Genomic DNA, 20540 nt, shown 5'->3' on the forward strand with positions numbered 1-20540 from the left:
AGGACCTAGCTGTACTCACTCCTGGCCTGATGCCTGCTTACACGCAACAATCCTTTGATCCAGTTGGTCCACATTCACTGCAGATCTGCTGTTGGCTCAAAGTGTGGAAATCCTTGTAGTGGGCCCGCTAGCTGCCTTTTGGTTACCTCTGTCCTATTCTAGCCGAACCTATAACATACACATGTTTCTTCCAAGCCTTCCTTCCCCCTGCACTGTTCCTTTACTCTCCATGTGTCTATAACTTCTACCCTACTCAATTCACCTTGACTTCATTCCATTCCTCCTTGTACGCACGCTTCTCCCCAATTCCTGTTCCCTTTTGCCACAACTAAGTGTAACTTCTACCTCACTGCACCCTCTTCCCCCTTCCTGCATCCCTCAAACATGACTCTGCCATTCCCCAGGATCTCGAACCTTAGCTATCCCCCACACCTACCACACAACAGCTGTTCCTTTCGTCTACTTACTATCAATCTTTCACTTGGCTTCTGGAATGGAATGTTACTCTGCAACAAGTATTCCTACTTCAACAACCAGTTCAGTACTTCTCATCCCTCAACTTTCATTCCTTGTTATTACGGGAACCTGGATCTATCCTCCGGACACTGCTGCACTTGCATCTCTCCTGACTTTACCTTCTTTCACCCTTCCTCACCTTCTGAGAAGGATGGTGGAGTGGGGTTCTTTAACAATCGGGCCCTCGCCAGTGCCCCGTACCCACCTCTGACTTTACCTCTTCATCTTTTAAATATGCCTCATAACCTCCTAATTCTTCTGGCTCTATGCACCACCTGCTCCTCCTCTTCCCTGACGGGAGTCTTCTCCTTGAGTCACTTTCCACCCACGTATGCATTGATATGCTGGGGTGGGTGGGACACATTAAACATCCCAAATTCTGAGCAGCCACCACCTTGAACTTGACTCCATCCTACTGGCCACTACCAGCTTAAAATTATATTATAAACGGCTACACAAGATCATCCATTGACTCACTGGAGGATTCCCTACTGTTTTTCTTTTTTAACATTTGAGCGGACTATAGTTCTAAATGGCGAATACAGATTTAAGTAGGTTTTGCTTCCAAATCTTTCCACTTACACGTCGACTTTAATTTTATTGTAATGTGCTTTGAGGTGCAGATAATGCAGCTACATAATAGTTACAAACTATGCCTGCATTACAGCTGGACACTTGCCTTAATAAGACCCTTCACTCTAACATTAAACAGAGGTTACTGATGAAGTCATCTAAACTTTGTGATTTTCTTTAAAAAATAATGTTCTGTTCTGAAAAACATTGCTGCTGTAAAACGCACTTTGACAAAAAATGTCCTGTTTCCTTCGAATCTCCAAAATATGCATGGAGTCTGGTACATGTCTCGTACGAGACCATGTCAATAGAAACCTCAAGTTGGACCAGGATCTTAATGTTAGGGCAAGACCTGTGCAACAGGTTGTCGGTTATAAAAGAAAACAATCTCCCAACCAAGTATGCTGTATATGGCTCCTAAGAGAAAACTCCTAATACATTGGGCCAGATGCCTTTTCTAAATTACGGTTTACTAATGTTTTGGTGTTTGATATTCTTAGTGGGTTAATGCACCCAATGCAGAGATCTTAGATCTGTCAAATCTATGCATCTCAGGTTGGAACCATAGCAGATATAACAATCATTCATCCTCCTGATGTCATTAAAATATGGTCGAATAACACCTGCGATACACTGTGGCTTCAGTCATGTAGCGCCTGTAGCAAACATCTTGGCATCTAGTATATTCGACCCCTGCACCATAAACCTATTTTCAGTCTTAACCAAAAGCACAACCAGAGTTACTTTTAAAACCTTAACCTATTTCGAAGTGAAGGCATAGGGTGGGGTAGATATAGAGTGCAGTAGCAGGAGAGACAACAAGGTGGTTGCAGAGAAAGAGGCAGTAGCAGAAAGAAACGTGTCAGTGAGGGGATAGCAAAAGCAATAGATGTAGCAACAGAAAGTGTTCTAGTGACAGTGAAGGGTGTAGCGGCAGACAAGAATAATGACAGTGTGATGAAGCAATAGAGGGACAAATAGGGAGGCCGGCATAAGAGTAGATAAGAGGGAAATAAATATGAAGCTGCATTGCACAAGATAATAATAAAAAGATAGTCGGTAACAGAGTGCAAGACAGACCGTTTTCGGTGCTTATCACAGATTAGAACTAAAAGCAAGTGAAACCATTATTCAGTCATTCCAGAGTGAATAAAAGCGTTTTGTCTGAGAATCTTTTGATCTTGTGCAGAACTTTTTTTCAACAATTTTTATTTATTTATTTTTTGTTATGCATACACTATCCTAAGAAAATGTTGAGACTTGAACAGCTCCTGCTTCTTGAATCTGAATTTCCACCCCTGTTCATTCCAGACTACTACCTCTGTTACTTAATTAGCATCCATCCTTCACCGACTGATATTCTGCTCCCATCAACAAGTTTGCCCATCAGATGGTCAAAGATTTGGTATCGATCACCTGCCCTTAACTATATGAGCTCTTCAACCTCCCTGCTGGACTCGCCGCTTCCTATTCAAATCTGCAACTGTCCTACCCTTTTTGAAGCAACCCTGAACTGACCCAAACATTCTGGTGAGCTATCGGCCACTTTTCCTTCTTCCTTCTTCCTAATTATTCAAAGGTCCTTTAGAAGGTATTCTTCACTCGGATTACTAAGTACCTTGAGGATAACTGCCTTGGAGACGCACTTTAATCTGTCTTTAGTAGTAAATACTCGAAGACTACACTCGTGCAGCTCTCAAACTTGCTTACCCCTCCAAACTCTGTTCTCTACTTATGCTCTTGGATAATAGTGGCGCTCTGCCACTATCGAACCCTCCTCTCATCCTCCACTTTCCAGGTTCTTGGGTTTCTCAACTCTGCTCTCACTGTATTACTTCCTATTGAAAGGTTGGATTGCCATGTATCATCAGGAGCTATGTGATTAAAAAATCGCCTCAACCCAGAGGCCTTCATGCATACCTGACGAGGGTGAAGGTTGCCTCTGCCCCTTTTCAAAGACGCATCACCACTTAATTGCAAAGCGACTATTTGTGCTTCCCCCTCGGCTTTTTACACACTATTCTCTCGACATGAGTTTGAGGGTAGATGAGCAATTTAGACAAGTGTCAATCTGGAACTTTTTCATTGAAGACTAAAACAGGACATTCCACTGATAGGGTAGATATGTGCTTGTGAATCTGCCAGAAATATGGAGAAAAGGGAATGGGAAGTAGGAGTAAGGAAAAGTTACTCAATCTCGTGACTATTGTACTCCTAGTGCAGAGTCCCCTTTGCCCTATATGTCTCCCCTCCATCCCCTTAAAATGACTTATGTTTCGATTGGGCTGACCTCAGCAGTTGGAGGGGGAGCATGGTGAGGCTTTGCCAGAGGCCATGCCAGGCTTTAAGTAAAAATACATTTTTGTGGTGCTGCAAAAAAACGGAAGCATGCAAGAAAGGTTATGGTGGACTAGGGTGTAAGTAGTCACTATGGGGAGTACCTTTTCTTGTAATTACTTTTGGCAACTTGGAGAACAGCAAAAGACTTAGACCCCCCCAAATGAGCCCTATAATTGGCTTCTGGAGGTAGCCATATCCGCCACTACCTTGAAGAGGCCTTGGTTTGCTGCACATTATTAATAATCGACTGATGGGTGGTCACAAGCTTCCTGGCGTGAATGGAAGTGATGGCTGCTGGTATAATGGACTTCTCTTCAGGAAACATTTTCCAAATTTGAAGTGCAAGAAAACAATTCTGAAATGAATACCTATATTGCAGTTATTTTTACCCTCTTCATCGTTTCCTTGTTTTTGCTTCTATCATTTTCCCTTTCTTATTTCTCTTTACTCCTCATTCATATTTTTTCTTGTCATATTTTCTAGTTTTATCTGTTAACCAGCGATTTTTGTTCTACTCTTTCTTGCGTGCACATCCCGTCCACTGCCATAAAAAGACCCTCATCCAGGTTTTTTTTTTTTAATCCGATGTAAGGGTACTCCTGTCATCAGGTACTCTTTTGGCCCAGAGTTGAGAAGTGTGCAAATTGCTGCAACTCACTTCGACTCTTGGAGCTGCACAGGAAGAACCTCCTTGCCCCCCTCTGAACGGCCTCCGTGCTGTGCATATCATTTTGCAATACAGTTCTTTCCACATCGAAGAATAGGAACAGTATGGAATGCTTGGTGTTTTGCGCATAGTCCCATCAATCCCCTCCGTCACTAACATGCACATGACCACAGTTGGAGGTCGCCAATCAACCAAAACTAAAAATAGTATCCTTGATTTTCCAGAACTGAAGACTGTAGGGAGCTGTCCTGCAAAAATGCCCCTTTAGGGCATAGATGCCTTCTTAAGTAACAAACTACAAATTGGCCATTATTTATACATTTGTTAAATGTCATTAGCATATGAAATTGTGTCTTTTAGTAGAACTGGTTTGTAGTGTCTGTTGTAGACTAAATGTTTGTTGTTTTGTTATCTTGAATTGGTTTGAGAGTGTGTGCAAGCGTGTGGTCTCTCAAAATCAAATGCTGCAGCATGAAACTAATATAATTTTTCCTCTTTCTAGGTCTGTTCTTGGATTCTGACACTTGATGCGCAAGGCAGTGAAAAGATTGGGCAGGTCCTTTTGTTTCCAGAGCCCACTATGATGCTGAGCTGTATGTCTACTTTTTCACACTTCTTGAATTCCCTAGTTCAGCTTCAAAACACTTAAGTCAAAACTATTTGAGGATTATTGGGCACCTTCCTGCTTACTTTGCCGCATGTGTGGTGGAAAGTGTTGGATTATGTTTGTCGCACTATCCCTCTGTTCAATAATTTGGTTGAATAGAGGTTTCAAGCTAAGGAAAGGGGGTACTTAAGAGGCTGGCGCTGGAATCCTGCAGGGTTTGTGTCATGACCCACCGCCCTGATACTTAATGCAACATCCAGTTCGGCAAAAGCACTGTTAAGAACTAGAACTCGCTGTTCAGCAAATGTAACTTTTGAATTCAACCAAACACCAAGCAAGGAACCGTCTCAGTTGCAACCACCAAAAAGGGAATCTTGGAGCAATGGCTGCAGATGGCTTTCGGTACCGGGCACAATTTGAGTACCACAAGCAACGTGAGGAAGACATTGACCTTCTGCCTGGGGATGTCCTAATTGTCAGCAGAGCAGCCATGCAGACTCTTAGCTTCAAGGAAGGCGATGAACAGAACCCCAAGCAGATTGGGTGGCTCCGAGGGTTCAACGAACGGACCAAGCAGAAGGGAGACTTTCCAGGCACCTATGTGGAGTACTTGGGGCCGATTAAAGGGCCTCTCTTGACTCCAAGGCCCAGGGGACAGCGACCCTTGCCAGCTACACCTGGAGGCAGCATATCCAGGCCCGACTCCTGTGATCTGCAAGGTAAGACTCTTGTATTTTATATTGAATGTTGACTTTTCATTACCTTTTTGGGAATGCTTGTTAAAAGCTTACTCTGAGTAACTGACCCAGCCGAGGCATAAACTATGTCAGAAAGGGTTCAATGATTTGGCGGAGGATTTTAGGGCCTTCCACACGTACATTGGTTATTAAGCTTCATTTCTCTCTGGCACTTGAGTGGTTGATGTGGCATCAGCTGATAGTCTGTCACAGTGGGTGTACAATGCATGCTTGGTCTTGCCACAGGGACCAGCGATTAATGGTCTCAATTCAAAGCAGGGTTTGTACTTCTGTCATCAGCACGGCAAATGTTGCTCTGCAGTCGTGAGAAAGTATGCCATCTGGATCCTTTCATGTGTCTTTAAGGAGTCTTTCTCTTCTAGAACTGTTCCTTCAGAGAAGTGCAGGGTTGGACATTTCTGGTACCTAATTAACTCCTGGATGTAGCCTTGAAGAGCCTGGTTAGTGTAATACCAACAGATACAAGGAGCTACTTTCGGCTTGCCAGCCAACTGGTGCCATACATAGATACTTATCTGACATTCAACCTGTTTCTGGAAATACCTCTAGAAGACTTGATGGTGATGTGTACTGGAAACATGGTGATGTGTACTGGACACAGTTATACCTTCCATCCCCTGCACAGGTTAGATGTGTGCCACTCTAGGTATTGGTTCCTGATTTTGCAGCAGATGAAGAGTGTGAAAAAATGTAAAAAGATGCCCGCCGCCCTATGGAAAAGGGAATAAGTCAACTTTCCATGTCTATGGCAGTGGCCAGACTGGAGGAGCTCCGGGACTGGAGCTCAATGCTCCGCATTTGGGGGGGAGGGAGCAACAGGGAGAGGCTCCTAGTTGCCTCCCCATAAAGAAAAAGAAAATGCCACCTGGGGAAAGGCCCCGTGTGACGGGGATTGTGTATTCTCTCCTGCTGTTCCAGCCACCTGATTGGCTGAGCACCCTTCCCCGGGAGCGAATAATACAACATCAAGTCAGTCTGTGTGAAATGGTCACTGCTAATTCAGTGGAACGCGCAGTTCAGAGAGTGCATGCTAACCAATCAATATTGGCTACTCTTCTCCATGGACAGCTAACAAAGTAATCTTTTTTTTTTTTTAGCATAACTTTATTTGCATTATTCAGTTGCAACAATCAAACTTGAAATATAACTGTAATGGTTATAACCCAAGCAGTTAAAGAATAACGAATGTGCTTCCTTGTTAAAGTTCAGTTGACTACCCAAATGTTCAATCCAGCTTGGACTTTGGGGTGAACATTGCCTGAATGGCACGAATTTAGCACCCCTGGGGGGGAAGGTAGGGTATGGCCAGAGTGGCTGACGTGTTTGACTCGCCACTTTGCCCTTCCATTAGCACACCACATAGCCACTTTGAACATATCATGTCCATCAAACAACTGCACTAGCTAATTCTTGTACCGCACAATTGATTGACTAGACTCGCGGTCTGCAACCTTAGGCGCTCCAGATGTTTTGAACTACACATAACATAAGCATTAGCTAGCATCATCAATTGCAAGGTTTCATGGGAGTCAGTCCAAAACATCTGGAGAGCAGCAAGTTTCATGACCCCGACAGGAGACTGTCACTGAAATGTGCTTGCCATCACGGTCGAGTTTTATTCTGCAACCGATGATCACACATGCACCCCTATATCCCAATCCTACTCCTTCAGCCCCAAACCCTGTTCTACCTTTCCAGTCATGCGCCCCTACTTGAGACTTTTTCTCACCTCCCCCGCACCTCCTTCTCCTTTTCTGCAAGGTCCGATTCTCCCCAGGTGGGCCACAGTAGACCTCTATTCTGAAAAGCCTCTGCATGTAAGACTACAGAGCTGATTTGGGGGAGGGGGCACTATACATGCCAATTAACATAACTTATTTGATGCACTATTCTATCTACAAGGCTGGGCTTTTCCTCATCTATACTAGAATAGTGCAAGACCCGCATGACTGTGGCTGAAAACTGGATTTTGGCCTGATCAAGCAAATATTTTTGTTGCAGTCCTTGTGCTCTTCTCTGTTCAGGGATATTACAAACATGCAGAAGTATTTGTCCAGGGGTAGAAATACCAAGTTGCAAGTAACTAGCCAGGCATAACCAGGCATTTGCCCTTCAATTCTCCACATGCACACGGCCCACCATTTCTTACCCCCCTACAGACGATTATCGCTCTCCAGTGGCTAGTAGAGAATGCAAAAAAGCCCAACCTGTCCATGCCAAGCCTGTTGTCACCACAACAGGTAATTTAAATATGTAAACAACGGTGATGCAGAATATTTGGCTCAAATGGCCAAGTATACAGGTTAACGTGAGTCTGCAGATCCGTTGTCTATGCTTCTCCTCAACGTTGGAGAGAGGTTGTGCCGTCCCAATTATCCAACTTTGCTCTCATTAATGCACGCAAAAGAAAAGTAAATTGAGACAAGCTTTAAGCGGGTTCTTAAGCACTCCTCACGTCTTCCATGGAATTCCATTTTAGTTTATTTGAGATCCGCTTACTGTGGGAGTTTTCTCTACGGCCTTTTGTTTTGCTGTCTCCACTGTGCCACCCCACAGCCCTAATGTGCTGTTGCTCTAGACCAGCTTCTTTGCACACTTTGCTGCCCTCAGTCCTCTTCTCCACCCTTTCTTTTAAATTTTGTTTGTGCATGCAGCCAAGCTTCTCCAGTTGCCTCCCCTAGCTTTGTCCGGCCAGTCCTTTTCTCAAATCAATCGATGTCTGTTGCTACGCTACTTGCACTTTACCCTTTTTTCCCCCTCCTATTTTTAGTTCTGTTTTTGTTTCAATGCTTTCCTCTGTGTCACAGCTCTGCTTCAGTTCTCTCACCGTTGCCAGGTTAAACCGAAGCAGGTGCCTGCCACAGACCCCCATTCACTATGCCTGGGAAGTTTGCGCTAGGAACATTTGCGGACCTGTGCTGGTCTTGACACCCTTGTCAAGTGTGTTATTACTTATCAGCTGCTGTGTTGGGGAAGATCTCTCCAGGTCACCGCTTCATCTTCACGACTTCCTAGACGCAAAAAAGCATTGGAAGGTAAGCACTCTTCTCCTTCCTGCCCCCCTGTTGGAGCCCCCAGGCTGGGGGATTATATTCTTGGTGACAGCTCGATCGGGAAGCGGGCAGAGCGAACATTAAGACACAAGTGGTCCCTTGTTTAGGGGCTAATTCCAGGGAGAGTCAGAGGTTCCCCAGTTGGGGGTTGAATCTGGGAAGAAGGCAGAGGATCATTGTTAGGCAAGATTGTGTGCAGTACCCTTGGGGAGACTACAGCAACCTTGTCCTCCTGGCAATAAGTAACCCAATCTTTGGTATACGTCTGTACTACACAGGTTGGTAGTGTGGCTGAACAGCCAGGCTTATCTCAAGAGGGGTCAATGTGAGCAGTAGGGTTTTTACACAGAGATTTACAGTGACAAGTATTCAAATAAACTCTTACACTCTTGATTAAACAATTATTAATGTATTTAATAGTCAGTTCAATAAGCCTTCACAAGGGAGCAATATATAAGTAACACAAAAATACACTTCAAAATATAAACTCTTAGGTTTCTCTAAATCAGCAAGTCCCCATTTGGGATGGCACACAGATGGTTCCTACACCATAAGTTGACTTAAATAACTAGGACACTGTGGACATTAGTATATCACTGGTACATGTAGAGCAATATTGAGTTTGGTGTTCAAGAAAAGGGTTTGAGAATAGAACAAAGGTTACACAAATATTCCGAAGCAGGTAAGTACTTTTGAACCCCCCAATGCAAAGTAAATTAACCCTTTCCTGCAGTAAAGGTAAAGCGGGGATAAGAAGAGTCTTTCAGGGCGCCAGGCCAGCCAATGTTACTTGAACAAAAGTCTAGGTGGGCTGAAGCACTTCATGCAGATAAGTAAACGTCTTGCACAATGTTTTAGAAGTCTTTGCAGAGAAAAATAGAAGCGCTCTAGGGCCAAAAGCTGGGAGGCTTGTGAGGAGCAAAGCTGCAAGCAACTCAGCAAAAGCAACCAAGACAAGTTTCAACTGAGAACTAGCAAGGCTACACGACAAGAGGTAAGTACCCTTAGTTTTACAGTACCTTTGGTTAGAAGAAATTGGTTCCATCTGGCTTCTGTTCCTGTGTAGGTCTGCAGATCTTGTTGTTCCTGGACCTCAGTCGTGGGGACAAGAGGGAGGACGTTGGGGGACTCCTGTTCTACGAATGGAAGGTCGGTGGCAGCAATGGGAAAACATCAGATCAGTGGCACTTCGTGGTTTCAGCTCCTTGCGGCTCTCGCATATAGCAACACTGTGGTTCTCGGATACCACTTTGGACTTTACTGGCATCTGGTGTCCAGCACTCTTTGAGGTGGCTCAGGCTTGGTCAGTCCTGCTTCCTAGGAGTCCGGAGGATCTTCCTGGGGCTCTGGTCCGACACTCACTCGATTCTGGTGTACCACTCCTTGGCGATCTGTTCCTGCAGCAGCAATGGAAGTACAGCCAGCTCTGAGAGGATTTCCAGATGAGCTCGTCTTTTGCGGGGCTTCTCTAGTCGAGGCGAATTCGGAGCTTCAGCACTGCAGCAGGGCTTCATCAGGCAAATCAACGATCCATGAGTTGCAGCAGGCGTCTCTTCCAAGTTCTTCTTCGGATTCCTTCGTCAGTGGTCGATTCTGCCTTCCAAGCAAAAAGCCTTGCCTTTTTATGCAGGTTTCTCCCATTCATTCACAGCCTAGCTGTCACTCACACAGCAGAGGGGCTGTCCTCTGAGGACAGCCCTCCAGCCAATCACCCTTGGGTGCATTCCTGTAACAAAGGAGACTAAGCAGAGGGAGTTTGGTAACTTGCCTCGCTTGCTGCCCTGCTAGACACGCTGGAGCCAGAGGTGGGCTTCACTTGTGAATCCAGCCAAAGGCCGAACAAAGGGACCACACCTGGTTTGGCAGAGTAAATCCCAAGAAGGGCCTGTCCAACAAGAAATGGTGAAAAAAGAAGACCGACCCATTTTGACAAAAAGGGCGCCCATGGATGTTTTACTGCAGCTGCGATTGCAGCCTGCGGTAAAAACACACAATGGTATGAAAAAGTATTGACATGATGTACCGTCCTCTGCCATTGAGTCCATGTATCGCCCCCACCCCCTCTGTAGCCCTGAACTTCTGTGGTAGGGGTTGCAGCTGTTTCACTCAACTACAGATCATTGACTTGCTCTTCGGCAGCTCCGATTCCTGGAAAAAAGGATAAGCTTCTTTGAAGCTTGTGGTTGCATGGTGTCACCCAACTCTGCGTCTTAGCTCTGGCAGGCCATAGTTTGACTCTTCGAGCTGCTGCTAACTAAATACTATGATGGGAGTTCACCGAATTCGAGTAGATTCTTCCTGCAAACAAGCAGGAGGTGGCTTTCAACTCTGCCTAGCAGAGGCGAAACAGGTTGCCCAGGTTCTTTTACTGTTTGCGGCTGACCATATCGATATGTCATCTAGGTGCGATTTGCTGTAGGAATGGACAGGAGGAGTTTGTCCTATTTGCAGGACTATACGTTTATCTCGGACATCTTGGACAAGATCATAGATTGCGCATCTTCTACTATTGAAGAGCTCCAGAAAAAGAAAACAAGCGAGCATGCAAACCGCCAAGTCACTAGCAGTTGAGACTGATCCAGCTCAAGGCCTCCTGCTCTCAAAGATCTTCCAAAGACAGATCTTGCTCCTTCGGGGGCTTCAAATGATTTCTGGAGAGGCAGGCTAAACAAGCCGACTACTCCCTCTCCCAAGAGAAGAGAGGAAGAAACTGCAACGCACTAACCCCTAGGGTTTCTTCCCTCCCCAGATCGGAAGCCTAAGCAATGATTGGCTTTTGAACCATCATCTCTGTTGGGAAGGATTATCTTCTTTATATTTTCTATTTCTATTTAAGTGCCAAAGCCCTTAAGCATCTGGGCTCTAGACAGGACAAAGACAACATGAAACCAGGAGACTGAGACAACCAAATCAGAATAACCTTTTTCAGTACAGAGCACTCCCCTTTGGCCTCAACTCTGCTCCCCACGTATATATAAAAATGTCAGCAGTGGCAGCATTCTTCTGACATTGCTCTGTGCGACCCTCCAGACCATTGTTCTTTGCCTGCCAAGCCGTTGCAGAAAGGGGAAGGTCTGTATGCAAATCAGGCTTGGTCCCACTACAAAAGGGGCTATTGAGCCCAAACTGCTTTGTTGCATCCCTTATGCACGAGACCACAAGCACCCCAAGACATGTTTCAGCCTTGTTTGGCATCATCAGTGAGGTTAGCTTGGCTCTCTAGGCCCAGCAGGTATAGGGACTGATGTATGGGCATCACATTTATCTTTACCTGGACAACTGGCTGGTGTGAGCTCCCAGCCCCTCGGATGAAGTGTCATTTCAAGTTCTACTTAACCTACCCTCGGGTTATTGGTGACCCAGAGACGTCCTCATTGGTGCCTGCTGAGTCTGACCTTTATTGGCTTTGTTAGGTGCACTCAGATTTTTCTGAACAGTTAAGCAACCACAGACTGGTAGTTCTAGAGGCCCATGGCGGCCTGCATACTTTTTGGTGCCTCACAGCAGGCTCCAGGTGACGAGGGCCCAGCTCTAACTAACAAGGTCCGGTCTCTGGCCTCTGCCTCAGTCAGTGGTGTTACCATTTCTGAGTCCAGATTTGAAGTGGTGGTGCGACCGCTCCAATCGAATGAGTGAAGTGTGTGGATCCTACAACGTAATAGACCATCACTGGAGAACTGTGGTTGGGAGCCAGTGGAATTCTGAACAGCTGTCTCTCCATATCAATGTGCGGCTTCCTTCTGGCGTAAAGAACATTTGTGTGGAAGTATTGACAAGCTCAGGATCTGTTTGAAATGGGGCCCACTGTAAGCGACATCGTTTGGTTCCCCCCCCCCCCCCCAATGTGTTGTGCCCCATGCTTGCCACTCAGTTGTGCAAACAAAGGGACTCCTTGGGAGGTGTTGGCTATGTACACCAACTACCCCTGTACCTCTCATACAGTTTTCAAGATGTTCTTGCAGGCAGTCTCTTGCACAATGATTCTTGTGGCGCTCCTGTGGCCTGCCAGGTTCTGGTTCTCAGACCTCAAGTAGCCGAACCCTCATTTAGATAGAGGGTGGGTGGGTAGATCCGGCATCCTTTTCTTCATTCTGTCAGCTTGGTTCTTGAAGTGACCCTGGAGCAGCTGGTGTTGTCCATGAAGAGTTTATAAGTGGTCACACCTGCCTGACATCCTTCCACAAGGGCTGGTATAAAAGGAAATGCATACGTTTTTGACATTGTTGCCTTGACAGGCAGATAAGCCCTTCTTATATGGCCTGGGCTCAGTTCTGTTTTTCATTTCTAACTTGGCTTCTTCAGCATTCTGTGGAGCCGTGCCCAGAACTACTTTTTTGTAGTAGTTGCCTATAGGAATGTTAAAGGGGGCCCATTCTCACTCTCTACCGTATTCGTAAAGCAGCATTTAGAGGGGTTCAAGGGCCAATATCGGCCTGTTACAAGCCCTCATCATATATGTCCAATGTCATGTTTACCACCATAGCTCATAAACAGTTTATGGCCATAGTGGACTTCAAACTGGTGGCCCGGCAGTCTCCTTTTCTAGTAGCCGTCAGATCTGTGGTAAGTGACCTGCATGCTCTGGCACTGTCTATAAGGACAGGGTCACGTTTCATACGCCTTCTTTCTTTTTTTTTGCCAAAAGTAATATCGGACTTGAACATTATCCAGGAGTTGTTAATTAAGTTTTTATTAACATGTCTAAAGAAGTGGAAAGGACGTTGCACAATACTGATGTCTCTAGGATTCTGAAGTTTTACCTGGACAAGACCCACGAGTTCAGGTCCTCGGCTAGGCTTGGTTCTCTACGGGTGCAAGTCTCCGAGCTACAGTGGACCTGCAGGCCAACTGGCCCAGAGTATTGTAGCTTGCATTGTGGACAGCTACAAATGCCAGAGATTGTCTCGTTTTTAGTTTTATATCTAGCGTACACGAGATGACTATTGTCATATGGTTGTGCTTGTAGAGTGTAAGCGTATGTGAATGAATAACCACTCAATGTGGTGCCTGCTTTTGGTTCCAAGCGTGTCGGTTGGACCTGAGCTATGGGTGCCTGAGGGGTGCACTGGGGAGTGTCTTCCTAATTTGAGAGTAACTGGCTTTCCCTGTGACATGATGCAATAAAGAAGTGATCTTGTACCTGAGGGGTCCTGGCCCTGCTTATGTATACACGCAGTCTTGTATAGAACACCCTCAGGCTTGTGCAGTTAAGGCCAAGGCAGCCTCATTGGTCTTGTAAAGAGAGACCTGTTCCTTGGGAGGTCATTGCTAGGGTTGCCACTTGAGCCTGGTCTTAATTTATTTTGTGGCATTACTGCTTGGATTCCAGATCTGCGTCTGATGCCAGGTTTGGACAAGCAGTTTTGAAGAATCTTTTTTTTGTGGTTCTATGTTATTTCATCATATGTGTTTGAGGGAGGGTTGGTCTTTTTTTTTTCCTTTTAAGGACATCTTGTCGCAAATGTATGCGGAATAGATCTGCCAGAGCACTCTCCCAATCCCCCCAACCTTTTATTATTCGCCTAACCCCATACATTTGAGGTAAAATGCAGTAGAAAACATTTGACCAGTTTTCTCTCAATTAACTCTACTGAGGCCAACCCTCCTGTTAAAAGTGCCGGGTCCATCTCCCCTTCAGTGTGTTAATGTTTCATCACCTTCCACAAGTATGGAGGAAAGTGGCACGGGACGGGAGTAACTAAGTTACTCAATACCTCCAGCTCTCTCTTCCTAAATATCTTCCTCTCGAGCTCTTCGCTCATTTGCCTACAACTCCCTCAGGGTCTGTTGCTTCTCCAAGCAACGAGTTGGTGGTAGATCTTTCTTCGGCTGAGGCCTCCTCCCTGAAACTTGAGGAGAACCATCTCCGGTTCCGGAAGAACCTCAAGACCTTCCACTTTGCATCTGCTTTCTCTCCTCCTCTCCCCTGTTGAACTCCTGACTGAAACTGCACTGGTCACCTGGCTACCCTCTGATCTCTGGCCGAGGTCCCCTCCCCTGCCAGCTGCACACCTGCACTGCCACCCGGGCAACCCCTGCACTTGGGGGCTGTTTCCGTATCCCTACAGTCCACCCAGCTCTTGACACTTCATATCTGCACTTACCCCTGCACTTGCCACTAGCTGGCCGCACTTCTACCTATTGTTTATTTTATTTATTCTTTACTGTTCATCTTATGTATTGCACTGCCCCCTTCCCGTCTGCACTTTCCCTTTCCCACCCCCTCTGCACTTGCGCAATCTCAATGTCACTTGGCCTAGTAAGATCGTTGTCTTTGTCTTCCCTCTGTTCCCACTTGTATATAGGCGCGTTATAAATGCCATATTCTCCTCCTTAGCCCTCCCACTTTCCCTACTGAAGTACACATCAGCAGTCTGGTACCACCTAGGTGTGATGGAAGAGGACTGGCGGCGAAGCGGAGGGCCGTTCCTGGAGGGCTGTAACCTGTGAATGCACCAAGTAATGCTTTTTTTTTTTTTGTATGCATTAGTCCAACATAGAAAATCAGATCTTACAATACGACTCAAAGAAATGTTTTCTTTTTTTTGTAATGCAAGCTCCTGGGCTGTGGCCAGGACCATGTGGCTCTTTACTGCTGGTGTGTCTGGCTTTCTTGTTCGGGCCCCTTAAAAAAAAAAAAAATAAATAAGAACAGGAGTGCCACAAGTAGAACACTTTCAGCACTGACCCTAAATAAGAAAGAATTGGAATACCAAATAGTGAGTCTTTCTGGAATTCTATACTATAATTGCAAGACTCGTTAAAGGTTTATTTCAGGCACACTTCGGGGGGCGAGTCACTGATTTAGTCTGTTCTTAAATGCCTCAACTTTCATCCTTCTGAGGTCGATAAATGAGTACCAACACAGGTTGGGTGATATTGGGTGTACATTTTTTCTATATAAAGCGCTTAAGCCTAAGTGCTATATAATAACACATCATCATCATCTGGTCATGGACGTCTGCTTGCATTCACAGTAATTTGGTAATATGGGCCTATACACACTGATCTTAACGATATATATGGCGATCCATTCTAGTATGAAATGTACATCACATTATAGTGATACCGTAATCATATTTTTCGTAGTGTACAATGCTATGTGATGCCACTTCCTGTTTTGTCAATGGGTGAAAGGTCGTGTTCCATCTCAAATTTAAAAGGAAAAAAGAAAAAAAAACGGTCTTGTTGTGGCCTTGAAGGACGACAGGACGCTGTAGTGAATCTTCTCTACTTTATTAATTAACAACAGGTGTGGATTGGTATATGTCCAAGTTCTCATCAAGCACGTACTTAGTTCAGTTCAGGACTTCCCCAGTTGAGTCACTGAGGGAAGTGGGTGCACTAGGGTGGCACGCTGTAAGCTTCTAGGGCCCCCAGGTAACCTCCTGTGGCTGTGGTGTTACACCCTAGAAGCTGGGCTGTACGGCTGCTGGAAGTTCTTGCCTTCTCGGCTCCTCATCAGGAGCAGCGCTGGGGTGCGACCGCTTCATCTGGGGGGCTGCCAGCTCTCCAGCGGGAAACGTTTTCCTGCGGAGCGTGGGCTCGCGAGATCTCGTTAAGTGCGATCTCGCGAGAACACGCTCCCGCGATCGAGTGATATCCCCACACACCTCCTTTGCTGGGAAAAATGATGCATGGTCATTCCATGACAAAGTCTGCAAACTTGCTGGGTTTTCTTCTCTCTCTCTGAGGTCTGCTTAGATCTGTATATGGGGCAGGATTGCTGGAGTGCCCTTGAGAAGATGCGGGTGATTCAAGTTCTTCTTCCCTTGCTCTTCGCTGTGACTCCCTGGGTGTAGTTGGAGAGTCGGGGCTTGAGAACTCATTGCCCTGGTGTGGCTCCAAGACACCTCTTTCTGAGCGGTGAGGGTTTTAGGATGTCCCTTGGCGGTCTTGATCTTCTCCGGTGTCCCAGTGTGGTTGTTCCACATCTTCCCTCCTGCGGTACATGGCCACCCTTTCCAGATTCCATTTCCTCCCATCGCTGGTGCAGATGTGGTTTGACCCTCTCTCTATGACTTCTATGGGACTGCTGTACTTGGAGCCGGTCTCATTGTCTTTGTGGGGAAGGCGTATTTTCACCAGGTCACCTCTGTTAATTGCTGTGTCGAGCGGCTCGACGGAAGTCCCCTTGGGCCTTCATGGCTTCTTTGTTGCGCCGCATGCGAAATGCTACGTCGTCCATGTTCACGTCTTCGTCAGCCCTCACTTGATGGAGCCAGGGTGGTACCAGTGAGGATGCGGCCCTTCTTCCCCTCAGCAGATGGAATGGGGAGAAGCCAGTGACGGCGTTGGGGATCAGGCGGTGTGCTGCTACTGCTTCCTCGACCGTCTTGTACGGGTCGGAGCCCGAGGCATGAGCCAGTTGGAGTGCCCCTTTAATGAAGCGGTTTGCTCGCTCAACCAGGCCATTGGCCTGTGGGTGGTACAGGCTTGCTCTCCGTTGTCGAATGTTGTTGAGCTTGAGAAACTTCTCCATTTCTCGGGAGACTAACTGGACTCCGTTGTCTGTGACGAGTTCTTCTGGTAGACCTTCCCGCTGGAATACGGCGGTGAGTGTTTCAATGACTGTGCTTGTGGTGATGTCTGAGGTGAAGTCAGCTTCTACCCATTTGGAGAAGTAATCAACCATGACTATCCCATATCTGTGCTCTGGGGGCATGTTGTCCAGGGGCCCAATGAAATCCAAACCTAGTTTTCGCCACATGGGGGCTTGCCTCACGGTTAGGCGCTTGTCACTGTTGGTGCACTCGTGGCACCTTTCGACCATTTCTCTTATGTCCTGGTCCATGCCTGGCCACCAGTAGGCGTCGCGTATACTGCGTCTGGTCATGTTGCACCCCAGGTGGCCTGAATGTTCCCTGCACATTATCACTTTGCGGATGCCGCTGGGCGGGATGATTTGATCGCCTCTGAAGATGAGACCGTTCATGGTGGAGATTTCCTCGTTCACTTTCCAGTGGGGACGGAGGCCTTCGGGGATCGCTCTCTCGGGCCATCCCTCGCGAACCCAGGTGCTGACGTGCCGTAGGGCCTCGTCCTGTTCGAACTCCTCCCGCCAGTGGCTCTCACTCAGGTCCATGTATTTGCCGTTCCTCAAGTCGCTGATGGAGGCTACGACACACTCATCCTCCAGGAACGTGGTGTCGGGGGCTCTTTGGCTCAGGAGTCTGGACATGCAGTCCGCTTGTGCATTTTTCCACCCCGCAATGTGTGCTATTTCGTACGTGTATTCTTGAAGCTTTGCGGCGATCCTGGCCAGCCTCGGGGTGGCCGTCTTGGTGCCGCCCAGGCTCAACATGTGGATGAGGGGTTTGTGGTCGGTGACCAGCTTGAATCTCGTCCCCCATACGTACGATCTGAAGTAGTCGACGGCCCATGCCAACATTTCCTTCTCGACCGTGGAGTAATTCTTCTCCGATGTGGATAACGCTTTGGATGCAAACGCCACAATGTTCTCAGCGTCTCCCTTCTTCTGGGTCAGGGTGGCCCCCAGGCCATATGCGCTGGCGTCTGTGGTAATGCAGGTGTCCCATTCAGGGTTGTATGGTTTCAGGCACGGCGCGTGTAGGATTCTTTTTGATTTCCCGGAACGCCTCGTTCTGTTCCGGACCCCACGAGTAGGCTGCCCCCTTCTTCAGAAGCTCCCTCATGGGAGACGTGGTCTCGGAGAATCTGGGGACGAATTTGGCATAGTACTCCGCTAGGCCCAGTAATGAGCGTAGCTCCTCTTTGGACACCGGAGCCGGGGCTTCTGTTATGGCCTGCATGAGGTCCTTCTTGGGACGAACGCCGTCACTTGAGATGCAGTACCCAAGGTATTCCACCTTGTTCACTCCGAAGACGCACTTTTCATGGCTAGGTGAATGCCCTCCTCTTGAAGCCTGCTCAAGACAGCCTTGAGTGCCTTGTCATGGGTCTCGTTGTCTCTGCATACACAAGGATATCATCTTGAAAGGAGGAAACATTTGTGAGTCCCTTGAGTAAGGAGTTCATCATTCTCTGAAATGCGGATGCCGCCGATGACAACCCGAATGGCATGCGGGTATATTGGAAGGTGCCGAAGGGCGTGATGAACGCTGTAAGGGGTCGAGAGGCTTTGTGCAGGGGAATCTGGCGATAGGCATCGCGCATGTCCAGCTTAGTGAAGATTGCCGCCTCTTTCATCATGAGGACGATCTCATTGATACTGGGGAGTGGAAAGCTATCTGTGATCACCTCTAGATTGAGGCTTCTTAGGTCGATGCAGATCCTAAGGTCGTTGCTGGATTTCTTTTTGATCAAAACTACTGGACTCAACCACTGTGAGGATTCCACGGTCTCGATGGTTCCTTCTTCGACCATCTTCCAAAGGTGGGCCTCCAATGCGGGTCTCGCTGTGGCAGGAACTGCCCTGACTGTGTTTCACCGGTATAGCGTTGGGTTTTAAGCGAATCCTGTGGACATAGTTTCTCACCTTCCCTGGGTTCTCGGAGAACAGGTCCGGTAACATCTCCTTGAAGTTCAGCGCTGCTCCTGAGGAGACCATGAGAACCTGTTCCGGAGTGCTGGGATCCAGTTTCATGCTGAGTTTGTGTTGATCGTCCCATCCCAGTACAGCTGGGCCTTTGGGTGAAAAATACACTCTGGTGGTGGTGGACCTCCCTTTGAATTCGATCCGGGCTTTGATGTAGCCTAAAAGGTCGACAGTTGCACCACCGAACACCGTCGGCTTTTGCCTGGTCGTTCTGATCTCTACTTGCGCTCGACCCATCATCTCCTTGTACGTGTTGATGGGGAGGATTGTGAGGTCGGATCCCTAGTCTGCCATGACGCGCGTTTCCATTCCGTCAATTTTAATGGTGCAGTGGGGCTTTTCCCTCCTTGCCTGGGGAGCGTTGACCATGACCACCATGGGTCTGTCCTGCTGGTCGTCATCGTCACTTGAAACGCAGTCACCATCGACACGGGAAACCGTCGTCTCCCGCCACGTGCATGCCTGAGCCACGTGGCCGATGCGTCCGCACTTAGAGCACTCCTTATTCCTGGCGGGGCAGTCGCGATCATTCGCCATGTGCTTGGTGCTGGCGCATCTATAGCATTTGGGTGCCTCCTTTTGCCTGGGACCTTTGTCTCTGGGGCCGTCGCGGGACTGCTTGTCTCTGTGCCCTCTCCATTGTAGCACCGCAAGTTCGGGCGCGGGCAGGTGACTTCCCGCCTCTTTGCGTCTGCTGGAAGTTTCCTCCTCCGCCCTAGCAATTTGGATGGCCTTGTCAAGGGTGACCTCCTTTTCTTGTATGAACTTGTCCTGCACTTTCCTAGAGTTGGTGTGAACGACGAGCATGTCGCAGATGACTTGTTCTGCGTTTTCGCCAAAGGCGCAAAGAGGCCAGCTCACTCTTCCTGGTGACGTAGTCGTCCACGGGTTCGCTCTCTTCTTGTTTGCGGGTGTAGAACCTCAGTCTGTGCTGTACAACCTTCTCCTTATTGGTGAACCTCTTCACAATGCGATGGGTCGCTTCCTTGTAGACGTCATCATCGGCCGCAGGTATCTCCTTCAACCCAGCAAAAATGCGCTGTCCTTCAACCCCCAACGCATTTAACAGCATCGCCTTCTTCCTCACGGGGGCATACCGCGTGCCGCCTATCGCTTCCAGATAGGTGGAGAACAGGGGCTCCCACTGCATCCATGGAATTGCTGGTGTCCCCGGTTACGGGAGAAAGGCAGGGGGCGGCGTGGCGCCTTGCATGGTGAGGCCGTGGGATCTTTGGTATCCTCGTCGCCAATTATGTTGTGGCCTTGAAGGACGACAGGACGCTGTAGTGAATCTACTCTACTTTATTAACAACAGGTGTGGACTGGTATATGTCCAAGTTCTCATCAAGCACGTACTTACAGTTCAGTTAAGTTCAGGACTTCCCCAGTTGAGTCACTGAGGGAAGTGGGTGCACGAGGGTGGCACGCTGTAAGCTTCTAGGGCCCCCAGGTAACCTCCTGTGGCTGTGGTGTTACACCCTAGAAGCTGGGCTGTACTGCTGCTGGA

The 20540-nt window shown here is 47.5% G+C and overlaps 1 protein-coding gene across 1 annotated transcript in view; it reads left to right on the plus strand.

The window, feature by feature from the left end:
* PIK3R2 (phosphoinositide-3-kinase regulatory subunit 2) overlaps window positions 1-20540 on the plus strand; it is a 486396-nt gene that overhangs the window by 126630 nt on the left and 339226 nt on the right. The window contains exon 2 of the mRNA XM_069649253.1: window positions 4599-5422. Coding sequence (XP_069505354.1) covers window positions 5086-5422 — 337 coding nt within the window. The 5' untranslated portion in view covers window positions 4599-5085. The remainder of the gene's footprint in view (window positions 1-4598; window positions 5423-20540) is intronic.

Source organism: Ambystoma mexicanum, chromosome 1p (assembly GCF_040938575.1).
Source record: "Ambystoma mexicanum isolate Mex_15411 chromosome 1p, UKY_AmexF1_1, whole genome shotgun sequence".
NCBI classification, from domain to species: domain Eukaryota; kingdom Metazoa; phylum Chordata; class Amphibia; order Caudata; family Ambystomatidae; genus Ambystoma; species Ambystoma mexicanum.